Source organism: Lipotes vexillifer, unplaced genomic scaffold (genome assembly GCF_000442215.2).
Source record: "Lipotes vexillifer unplaced genomic scaffold, Lipotes_vexillifer_v1.1 scaffold1011, whole genome shotgun sequence".
NCBI lineage: Eukaryota > Metazoa > Chordata > Mammalia > Artiodactyla > Lipotidae > Lipotes > Lipotes vexillifer.
In genome coordinates this window covers 3769854-3781265 of record NW_006787698.1, presented here as the reverse complement: position 1 = coordinate 3781265, position 11412 = coordinate 3769854, and the positions used below count along the sequence as shown (strand labels likewise).

The window sequence follows — 11412 nt, the reverse complement described above, 5'->3', positions numbered from 1 at the left end:
TTGGATTTTTTTTTTTTTTTTTTTTTAGTTTATTTGGCTGCACTGGGTCTTGGTTGCGGCATGCGGGATCTTTAGTTGTGGCACGCGGGATCTAGTTCCCTGACCAGGGATGGAACCCGGGCCTCCTGCGTTGGGAGTGCGGAGTCTTGGCCACTGGACCGCCAGGGAAGTCCCTAGGGAAGTCCCTCGTGAGATCTTTAGCTTCTACTGTGGGGAAATGAAGGAACACGGCCAGATTTTGAGCAGAGGTGCACAAACCAACTCAGGGTTAACTGGCCTCCTCCGGCTGTTGTGAGGGGACTGACCAGGGATGGGGACGTGGGGTCGGGGTGGGGGTGGGGGGCAGGAGACCAAGGAGGAGCCTATTAAATGACCCAGGCAACAGGGGATACTGCCTCCCCCGGTTGGGCTCCTCTGGGCCAGGACAGTGGTGCAGGCGGTGAGAAGTGGCTGGATTCCGGATGTATTTTGAAATGAGAAAAGAAGGGCCTGGGGGCATGGCGGGGGGGCCCCCCAGGAGCTCGAGGATGCTCCCCTGACTGAGGGGGCGGGGCGGGCTATGGGAGCAGCAGGCCCCAGGAGCTCCGGTCCAGAGTGGGGTGAGGCTGGGTGCTCATCCTGGTCCTGAGTGGCGAGGTCAGAGGGTGTGGTAGTTTAGGAGAGCCTGCGACTCTCCGGGAGGCTGGAGACACAAAAACGTGGGAGTCTATGGCCAACAGAGATGGCGGCCAAGGGCAGAAGGTGGGGGAGAGGAGCTAACTGAACAGGAGCCAGGGGAAGGGGGTGCGTGTCCGTGACCATGTCCGCTTGTCCCACGTCTGTCTCTCCACCACCCGCATGTGTCTGAGTCCCTGCCTGACTCCGTGTCCCCTAGGGGAGTCATCAGGACTTTCGGAGCCTTCAAGCAAAGTTCCAGGCCTCTCAGCCCGAGACCGGCAAACTCCCCCAAATATCCCCAAAGCCCGAGTTCAACAAACTCCTCAAAAAGTTTCCACAGCCTGAGCTAGGCGAGCATCCCAAGAAGCCCCCCCGGTCTGAGTTCACTGATCTGCCCAAGAAGCCCTGCAAACTTGAGTTCAATGAACTCTCCAAGAAGGTCCCACAGCTCAAGGCCACTCCATTCCCCAGGAAGCCCCTGCAGCCTGAGCTCAGCCACGCCCCCAAGCCCCCCATAGGGCCCAAGTTCGGTGCATTCCCCAGAAAGTCCCAGCAGCCTGAGTCCAATGAGGCCACCCTGAAGCCCCCCCAGCCCAAGTTCAGTACCGTTCCCGAGAAGCCCCCGCAGCTTGGGGTCGGTGGTCTCCCTGAGAAGTCCCTGCCGCAGCCCGAATCCACTCAGGTCCCCCCAGTGCCCCCTTCAAAGCCCGAGTCCAGTGAGCCCCAGCCTCACTCCTCACAGCCCAACTTCAGTACAGTCCCCGGAAAGATACCACAGCCTCCGCTGAGTGACCTCCCCGAGAAGCCCCCGCGGCCCGAGTGTGGTGACCTCCCCAGGACGTCCTCGGGGCCCGAGTGCAGCCTGCTCCCCAAGGAGTTTCTGCAGCCCGAGTGGCGGAGGCCGCCCTGCAAGTCCTCCCAGCCCAAGCCCAGATCTCTGCCCAGGAAGCGCCCGCAGGCTGAGTTCCTCGGTGACCTCCCTAGAAAGCCTCCACTCCCTGGCTCCCGTTCAGAGAGCTCACTGCCCACTGCCGTTGCAGGCTCCAGCCCTAGGTTCCCACTCAGCCCAGGGTTTGGAGCCAGGCAGCAGAGATCTGGAGCCCTCACTCGCGGTGGAGGCTCGAGGCTGGGCCTCAAACCTGGCCACCCACCCCGGCGGAGGCCTCTCCCCCCGGTCAGCAGCCTGGGTGCCCCTCCAGCCAAGCCCCCACTGCCCCCAGGCCCCAGGGACGTCCAGAGATTTCGGAGGACCTTGGCAGCAGGCACAGGTGGGTGAGGGCGGACCAGGCAGAAAGGAGGGGGTGGAGGCTCCCCGGCAGTGGCCGCCTCCCTCCCTCCTGTTATCTCTCCACAGCTCTGCCGAGGAGCTCTTCTGCCGGCTTCCTGGCTCAACAGCCTGAAGACACCCCACAGTGAGTGTAGGGAGTCAGGGGGTACAGGCATGGGTCACGGGACTGAAAGAGGCCCTCATCTCAGGTATCCCTGCAGGGACCCAGATGAGGCCTACGAGCTGTACGATGACGTGGAGCCCACAGACGACTCCAGACCCAGCCCCAAGGGCAGAGGTTTGTTGGTAACGGGGCCGGGCCCTCAGCCAGACCAGTCTGCCAAGGCACCTGGGGAACATTTGTCACAAGGGTGTGTTCTGCCATGTTGCTAGCGTGAGGCCAAGTGGCAATCCACATCCCTGATGGATTGAAAGCAGCGCCAGGGGAGGAAGCAGAGAGGAGGGACCTTTCAGAAAGGTCACGCCAGCTCCTGGTGGGTGGAACAATGTGAGTAAGGGCGGCCCAGAGGCCAGCAGCCTGACCAGGGTGTGGCCAGGGCAGGGGTGTGGGCCAGGGTGCTAGCAAAAGACATGGAGAGCAGTGGAAGAATCAGGTACAAAGCAGCAAGAGGACTTGGCGGTGCATCACCAGGGACGAGAGCGAGCTCATGACACGGATGAGGCCCAAATGTTGAGCCTGCACCTGAGTAAGGGACCTATGGTGTTGGAGGTGCCTGAGGGATGTCCAGGCAGGACTTGGGCCTGAACTCAGAGGCACGGGCTGGAGACAGGGTGTGGCCGACCCTCCAGGTCTGCAGTCCCAGGCAACTCTCTCTGTGCTCTGGGTTTCCAAGGACGCTGCTTCTCTCCCTTCCACACCTCTGCTCCTGGAGAGCAGGAGGAAGGCTAAGCAGGCCCAGCTCGGGGATGATGCATTCGCCAACCCCATGTGAAAACACCAAGGCTCCCATGCCAGCACTTCACCGAATGTGCACAGCCCACCACCCCCGAGGCAGTATCCTGCCCATTTTACAGGAGTGGAAGCTTGAGGACAGGAGAAGTGACTTGCTCCAGGTCGCACAGCCGATACACAGGAGCCCAGACCCTAGGCTCCCAGGCTACTTTCCTGCCCTGTCTTTGGAAAGGTCTCCTGCAGGGAAACGTTTCATCAGAGGTGCCTTTGGGATCCCCAGCTACCGCTCCCTCCTCACCAGCCCACCCTCCAAAGTCTGCTGCCTATACAGCTGTTACTCCTTCCCCAGCCCCTTCTGCTTCTCCTGGGCTTTCCCCAGGGGCTGCTTGCAACACCCCTGTTAGCACAGAGCTTCCTGACAGGGCCCCTCCTGCTTCCGCTCCAGTTAAGCTCTGTGGCTTGGGTCTGGGGGGCCGCCTCTTGGGGATGTGGACGTGGGGAGGGAGCACCTCTGGCCATCCACTTCCAGCAGCTCCGCAGGCGTGGCCCACCGCTTCCCCTTCCCCAACCCCAAGTAGACCAGGCACTTCCCTCCCTCTGCTCACCGTCCCAGCCACTGGACAACCGCCAGTCATTCTTCAAGGTTCCGAGCCGATACCACATGCTTCCCCAGATCTCCCCCTTCTCGAGACACTGAGTGGGGCTCAGTGGTTGTCCCAAAGGCAGCTCTCCCCTTCTCAAGTCTGTCCCCAGCTGGAAGGACTCCGGGCTCCCCCTCCCACTCTCTGCCTCACTCAGAGCAGTGGCGGCTCCACTAGAGGCTCCCTGCACAGCTGGGGGCTCCTCTGGAGGGGCCGGGCCCAGCTCTTTCTCAGGAGCTGAGGGTAGCGGGCTCAGGATCACACTGCCAGGAAGCTGGGGACACAGGGCACCAGGGTCTGCCCTGCACTGCCGTGCCCAGGGCTGCGCTCTCTGGCTGCGGCAGGTCTGTATCCTGAACCTGCGGCAGGTCTGAAATCCTGCCTCTACCATTTAACAGCTTGGTGACCTGGGGCAGGCTGCGTTACCTCTCTGAACCCTTAGGTCCTCCTTGGCAAGCAACTTGGGATGACAGTCGAGACAGCTGAAATGTAGTGGCCCTGGGGTGAAGTCAAGACTGCTCCCAGCCGGGTGACCATCTCCAGCCTGGGCAGCCTCTGGGTGGCACCGTTGCCCGAGCACCACCCAGCTGAGGCTGGAGGCAAACTCAGTGTCTGAAGGGGTGGAAGGGCACCATGCAGATGCCCCTCGGGCAGCTTGATGGAAGGGTCTGCTGGCCCAGAAATGTCCAGAGCAGCACTTGAAGTCATTCAGAGAGGACTGCAAAAAGCTGGGGGCTTCAGGTTCTGCATCCTTCACTCACCTTGTGTTCACAAGGCTCTCACTGTAAGCCACACCCTTGGCCAGCAGGGCTCATACCTGGAAAGCTGGCCATTTGCAGGGTAGTCAGTCCTCACCTGGGAGGCCCCTCACAGTCCAGTCTCATCATCAGCCAGGCCAGGCAAGAGGCCCAGCCCAACAGCCCCTTCTGAGAGGCGGACTTCTCTGCTTCTAGGAAATATTTTTCTTCGCCTTACTTTTTGACCCAAATCTCATCACAATTCCCAGAACCCCACCTGCTCTACGAGGCAGGCGTGAAATGGCCTCAAAAGCCTACAGAGAAATCCTGCCTCTACCATTTAACAGCTTGGTGACCTGGGGCAGGCTGCGTTACCTCTCTGAACCCTTAGGTCCTCCTTGGCAAGCAACTTGGGATGACAGTCGAGACAGCTGAAATGAGTGGTAACAGTTTCTGCCGTGCCTGTCCTGCGACAGGAGTTTAAAAAATGAAAGGCAATCCACTAGAACTCACAACTCATGAGAAAGGCCTGGGCAGCGGGGTGGGGAAGGGACCAAGGTCCTGAGAACTGACAAAGGAAAGAGCAGGCCGCCAGATTCAGAGGCCGAACCAATGGTCCCTGCCCTAACTCAGCATTCTGACTGTCCCAGATGAAGTGCTGTCTACCCAGCAACCCCCCAGGAGGCCACCACAAGACCAAGAGCCCAGGTACAAGAGGGCAAAGAGAGTGGGACGGGGTGAGGCTGAGCTCTGGGAGGACGGTAAAAGGGAGTCCCTGAGAAGCACGTCTTGCTCACGAGCACCCAACTCCCCGGGGTCTCAGGAAGGAGAAGGGCCCTCAGCCACAGCAGTTGCCGCCCACGGACCTGAAGTCTCTGAAGCAGATCCGGAAGGCAGAGAAAGCTGAGCGGGAGTTCCGGAAGAAGTTCAAGGTGTGAACCCCAAGCAAAGCAGGAGTCCTGGGAGGGCTGCGCTCAGCTCCAGTTGACCAAAGCCCCACAGATTCCATCCTCGGAAAGAAGCCAGGCAGGGGTCCTCAGGGTGGCAGCATGACCAAAAGCTCTGATGTCTTCCTCCCCAGTTTGAGGGGGAGATTGTGATTCAGACAAGGATGATGATCGACCCCAACGCCAAGACCCGTCGCGGGGGTGGCAAGCACCTGGCGCTTCGGCGTGGGGAGATCCTGGAGGTGATCGAGTTCACCAGCAAGGAGGAGATGCTGTGCCGGGACACCAAGGGCAAGTGTGAGTGAGCCCAGCAGGGGCAGCCCTGGGAAGACGCCAAACACCAGGGAGAGCGGAGAACTCACCCACCCCCGCTCTCTCCTTGCAGATGGCTACGTACCCAGAATAGCTCTACTGCCCCTGTGAGTGCTGGCCCCAATGGGGTGGGGGATTTAGAGGGGAGGGGTGGGGTGACCCTTACTGACCTTAACTGTGCTCTCAACCAGGGAAACAGAGGTATATGACGACGTCGGTTCCTGGGGTATGTATGTGGATGCTCCGGGTGGACTGGAAGGGACTACAGTGTCCTGGGAGGGGGTAAGGTCCCATCCCACTCCACCAGGGGCTGCTGGCTACCTGCTTATGGGGCAAGGGTCACTGGAAGTCACCCCTCCTCAGCAGATCCTCTGGATAACCAACCATTCCCCGGGGGACGATAAGGCCTACAGGGGTGGGGACCCAGGACAACCCACCAATCCAGCCACCTCTTAACCGAAGAAGCCCTGGATCCCAGTTTGGCCGTCACAGAACTGCCCAGGCTCCTGTCTGACCACGGACACAGACCACATAAAGCCCCTCTTTTAAAGCAATTCCTGCTTCTTGTCTTGTCTTTCCCTCCTGATGGGCACCACACAGTGGAGCCATGATCAGACACCTGGGGGAATCTGTGGGGTCACCCCCCTTCTCCAAGGTCACACCCCTCAAGGATAAAGGCCAGAAAGGAGAAAAGTAGGGCAGGAGAAGGTAGCAAGGGAGCTGGCACCTTGCTAGACTTAGAGGTGGGAGTCCCCGTGCTGGTACCCCGTGTCAGCCGCCAGCCAGAGTGAAGACCCTCCACATCCAACGTGACAAGCAGCAGCTGCAGCTTCTCACAGGCTACACAGCCCAAGTGGACTTACATATGAGATCACATCTTGGGGGGAATGTGACCCAGTTCTGATAACAGTCCAGGTATCAAGTTCAGCCTAAACCTCTGACAGGACAAAATATGCTCAGAAACTCTCACCCCACTTGGTCTGTTTTAGCAAAGAAAAGCTGCTAATGGACTGAACATTTGTGTCCTTGCTGCCAAAAACAATTCCTGCGTTGAAAACCTAACCCTCAACGTGATGGTACTAGGAGGTGAGGCCTTTGGGGAGGGGATTAGGTCGTGGCAGCAGAGCCCTCATGAATGGGATTCGGGCCCCTACAAAAGAGGTCTGAGAGTGTTCCCTGGCAGGCCAGTGGTTAGGACTCTGCATGCACGTTCACTGCTGAGGGCCCAGGTTCAATCCCTGGTGGGGGAACTAAGGTCCCACAAGCCAAGCAGCGCAGCCAAACAAATAAAGCTAAAAAATTATTTTTTAAAAAAATAAATAAAAGAGGTCTGAGAAAGTTCCCTGGCCCCTTCTGCCATGTGAGGTTACAGCTAGAAGGTGTCATCCACGAACCAGGACCGGGCCCTCATCAGGCACTGAATCTCCCAGCGCTTTGATCTTGGACTTCCCAGCCTCCAGAACTGTGAGAAACAAATGTTTGTTACAGCAGCCAGAGCAGATTGAGACGAGCCTGACGCAGCATGTGTGCCCTACAGAACTGCACCAGGGGAGACAGGATGGCTCCGACAGCCAAGTGCACCGTTAACCAGCCCTGGGGGATTGAGGTCCACTCAGGATTCCGTTTCCACGAGATTTTTCTGAAGTGGCTGGGCCAGTGGCCTCCCACCCCAAGGGTCCACAGCTCCAAGGGTAGAAAGGAGACTGAGCAGCTCTAGCTCCCCCAAACTCGGGCAGTTACCCCACAACACACACACAAAAGCAAGCAGCTTTCAGGAACTGGTATTTATTATCAAAGTCATATTCGATGTCAACAAGATGCCACAACTACAAAAAAAATTGCGCACATTGCAATCTCAATGCAAACAGTCAAATGGAATCCCAGTCATTAAAAAAGTAATTCAAATTACCCCAAAAAGCAACTGAATTTTTTAAACATCTTTATACATCCAGCCAACAAATTAAAATGGTTAACAAGAAAAAATACAAATTCAGAGGTCTGGTATCGATGTTTAAAAAAGGCAACTGCTTAAGCATTTCTATCGATTCGAACATCAATCTCTCGGCCACTCAGCTTCATCCCATTCATCATCCGGCAGGCTCTCTCAGCCACCTCTGGCGACTCAAACTTAACCACACCGCACCCCTTGGACTTCCCATTCTCCATCTTGATGTCGGCATACAGCACGTGGCCTGGGCACAGGGAGGGAAGAAGAGACCACAACTCATCAGGCAAACCCAGAGCTCAGCCTCAGTCTGGGCTCCACTCAGCCCAGATCACCTGTTGGATTTTGGCTGACAGAGTCAAAAGGGAGAGTGGCCCTCACACCTGGCGCACAAATGCTCAGAACACAGCGGCTGGAACCCAGCTACTATGGCCCTCAGCCACGTTGCCATTCTTCTGCCAACAGGACAACAATCTGACCCATCATGAGCATTCCTGGCGGCTTCAAATGCACACTTTTACTCTCAAGAGTTATAAAAAGACACTGTGTGGGCCTCCCTGGTGGCGCAGTGGTTGAGAGTCCGCCTGCCGATGCAGGGGATACGGGTTCGTGCCCTGGTCCGGGAGGATCCCACATGCCGCGGAGCGGCTGGGCCCGTGAGCCATGGGCGCTGAGCTTGCGCGTCCGGCAACGGGAAAGGCCACGACAGTGAGAGGCCCACATATCGCAAAAAAAAAAAAAAAAAAAAAAAAAAAAGACGCTGTGTGAAGCCAACTTTATAGGCAAATTTTACAGAGGCTTCACTTATTTAATACACTGCTCCACTGCATTTACAAGGCCAATGCCAATACCATGGACACTTCTGTACTGTCCAAATACAAGCTTTGTAATAATTGGCAAACAGGTTACAAATATTCATTCAAGCTCCGGTTAAGCATCCAGGTATGTGTCAAGCACCATGGAAACAATCTACAAGGGAAGAGCCACAGAAACACAGGGCCAAGAACACACAGTGTAACCGTTGCTGGCACCCACAATTCTAGGGCCATCAACTCTGCTTAAGAGGTCAACATCCTGGAGGGCTTCTCACGGGAAAGGTCTAAAACAGCTTAGGGTGACATTAAGTCGTACAGGGGATCATAGTTTGGGCTTTCTCTTGCCAGCAGAGGGACACCTCCGGGCATCTGTGGCAGGGGGAAGTGATCCAATTTGACTTTTCAGAATATCTACTACAACTTGGGAACCAAGGAGTGGAAAGAGGACAACAACAGGGCAAGAAGGCAGGCTATGGCTCAACAGTTGACCCGAGAGAAGAACCAGGAGAAGCAGCAATAGTGGTGAAATCTGAGTCACTGCAGCAAAAGGAAATGAGAAAACACTGAGGAAGCCTTGATCCAGGGAGCTACCCAGACCTCTGGCTTAGGGCTGGGGCTCCCAACTTGACACGGTTAAAAGAGGTGGTAGGGGTGAGGGGCAGGGCCTCAACCGGAGACAACTTCTTTTTGGCCACAAAGTGACCCTTCCAGAATGGCTGCCTGGTGTGCCAGGAAACCTCAATCAGAGACCCTTAGCTTCATTGCACACAAGCTACTGTGTGCCCAGAGCCTGTGAAACCTCACCCAAGGGACCTGCTGGGCGAGTGCTCTCTGAGGCGCAAACCAATAGTGCTACTGTGGAAAACAACCTTGTCTCAGATGTATTTATTTTATTTAGCTTTGTCACTTAGAAGCCATGTGACCTTGGGAACATGATTTGGCCTGACTCTGTAAAATGGGGTCAACACTACCTCCTTTCAAAAACCGGAAGGGAGAAAAAAAGAGAAAAACAAAGATGAAATGAGAACACAGGTGAAAAAGTATCTGACACATAAAAGGAAACTCAACAACCTGCTTGAATATTTGCACAGGCAGAAAAATGGCAAGTCCCATCCATCCTCCAGAGTCACAGAAGGTGTCTGTGAAGACTAGGATGGAAGCCTCACTGCATGACTCCAATGCAGCACCAACAAGCCACAACACAAGGAAGCACCTAGAAAGCCTCTCAAATACTTACCACATTCGTTGAACTTGTCTTTTAGCATCTTCCATGTAAAATCAAATGGGAGCTGAGGGAGAAAAAGGAGACTGGTGAGTGATTCAACCAAATCCTAATGCACAAACATCAATTATCTCAGAGTGCCTTTAAAACTTATTACACAGAGAAACTGGCTGACCTTCACACTGAGATGATCAGCAGAGAACAAAGAGTCTGTCTGCGTGAGGTTCTAAACTAGCACAGCAAGTTCATTCCCTCCTGTCTGCATCTGTCTGTGGGAGCACCATGCACAGAGCAGAACACACAGCTGCCTGTGGTGAGCAGCCCACAGAACCACTGAATAGTAGCTAAAGGTGGTCAATCTGGTAAAGATAATTCAGATACAGCCTTTCCCCCCCACCCCCGAACTGTCGTGCCATGTAATTTAGCAGCTCATCAAGCGGAGAGTTCAAGAAACTCAAGTTCTTCAGATCACTGGCTTTTCCATCCAGTAGTCAGAGAAGCTTAGGGTTTCACAAAACCCACTATTTCTGCTGCACAAGTATTCCTGAGCTCTCACATTCCCTCCTCATTCTCCCAACACCAAACTTCGGGGAAAGTGGCAAAGGGCCCTTGCACGCTACTCAGCTCTCCCTCTGACTTCGACCTGCTACCACTCGGTCCTGCTGGCTTCCTGCCCCCTCCTCCCTTGTGCATACAACCCCTGAGAAGTTCCTGAAGAGCCACTTACATTTCTCACAAATATCTGGCAGGCCTTCCTGGCCACCCCAGGAGCATGGCCTCCGGCTCCACCAAAGGAACCTGCGAAGCTTCCTCCAAAGTTGCCACGCTCCATCTCGATGGCACGGTCAAAGCTGGCACCGCCACCACCACCCATGGCCAGGCCCATGCGCTCAATGCCAGCGCCCAGGGCCGGGCCCATGGCGGGACCCATGCGCTCCAGGCTGTTGGCGCCCATGCGCTCCAGGCCCATGCGCTCGAGACTGTTGGCGCCCATACGCTCCAGGCCCATGCGCTCCAGGTTGTTGGCGCCCATGCGCTCCAGGCCGGTGGCCATGCGATCCATCACAGGGCCCATGCGCTCCAGGCCTGCCCCCATGCCTGCGGGCACCATGCGCTCCATGCTCAGGCCCATGCGGTCGATGGCAGGGCCCATTCGCTCCACGCCAGAGCCCATGCGCTCGATGGTCTGGCCCACACGGTCAATGGGTGCGGCCATACGCTCCAGGCCAAAGCCCATGCCGGCACCCATGCGCTCCACACCAGAGCCGATGCGCTCCATGGTCTGGCCCATGCGCTCGATGCTGGAGGCCATGTGGTCGAGGCCCAGTGGGCCCATGCGCTCGATGCCGGAGCCCATGCGCTCGACTGAGCCCATGCGGTCCATGACCAGGCCCATGCGCTCAATCTCAGAGCCCACACGATCCATGCCGTGGCCCAGGCCTGCACCCATGCGCTCCATGCCGGCACCCCCAATGCGGTCAATGCCGGGGCCCATCCTCTCAATTCCAGGGACACTGCCTCCACCTCCACCTAAAACAGAGACACAAAATGTGTCAGGCATATGTCAGGTACTTGAGGATCTGTGTGCACACCATGCCAGGAGGGTTCCCTGGGTGCAGAGGCCTGGGCACTTCACAAGCTCAACCATGGTTCAGAAATTTTAAGTCCCACAATAAGTTATCATTAGATATCCTGCAAATGTTGACAACTGTTAAAGCTGGGTAGTGAGTACATCATTCTTCCTACTTCTGTGCCACAGTGAATTTCCATAATAAAATTTAAAGAGGGAAACCCCCCCCCCGAGAATTTTGATCAACAATGTTCTCCACATTACTTTGAAAGTGCTAATACTTGTGACAAGCTTTGTGAGCAACAGGCATCAACTCCTTGAGAACTCTGCAGTTTCCCCACCACCAGACATTGATAAAGGCTCTGGGGGGCGGGGGGGGGGGGGGG

At 56.2% G+C, this 11412-nt stretch overlaps 2 protein-coding genes across 5 annotated transcripts in view; one reads left to right on the top strand and one right to left on the bottom strand.

The window, feature by feature from the left end:
- Nucleotides 1–5930, top strand: part of PRAM1 (PML-RARA regulated adaptor molecule 1) — a 6870-nt gene extending 940 nt beyond the window's left edge. Inside the window, exons 2-11 of the mRNA XM_007460752.1 lie at nucleotides 424–439; nucleotides 875–1925; nucleotides 2012–2069; nucleotides 2146–2222; nucleotides 4866–4923; nucleotides 5039–5147; nucleotides 5297–5459; nucleotides 5548–5581; nucleotides 5666–5700; nucleotides 5782–5930. Of these exons, the coding sequence (XP_007460814.1) occupies nucleotides 424–439; nucleotides 875–1925; nucleotides 2012–2069; nucleotides 2146–2222; nucleotides 4866–4923; nucleotides 5039–5147; nucleotides 5297–5459; nucleotides 5548–5581; nucleotides 5666–5700; nucleotides 5782–5930 (1750 nt within the window). The remainder of the gene's footprint in view (nucleotides 1–423; nucleotides 440–874; nucleotides 1926–2011; nucleotides 2070–2145; nucleotides 2223–4865; nucleotides 4924–5038; nucleotides 5148–5296; nucleotides 5460–5547; nucleotides 5582–5665; nucleotides 5701–5781) is intronic.
- A 1308-nt stretch (nucleotides 5931–7238) lies between these two features.
- The window catches only part of HNRNPM (heterogeneous nuclear ribonucleoprotein M), a 39280-nt gene continuing 35106 nt past the window's right edge, over nucleotides 7239–11412 (bottom strand). For 2 of the 4 annotated variants that reach the window (XM_007460628.1, XM_007460627.1), the window contains 3 exons: nucleotides 10184–10986; nucleotides 9472–9523; nucleotides 7239–7666 (listed from right to left, as the gene is read on the bottom strand). In XM_007460628.1, coding sequence (XP_007460690.1) covers nucleotides 7503–7666; nucleotides 9472–9523; nucleotides 10184–10986 — 1019 coding nt within the window. In that variant the 3' untranslated portion in view covers nucleotides 7239–7502. The remainder of the gene's footprint in view (nucleotides 7667–9471; nucleotides 9524–10183; nucleotides 10987–11412) is intronic. The other 2 variants (XM_007460629.1, XM_007460630.1) reach the window with 1 other exon arrangement.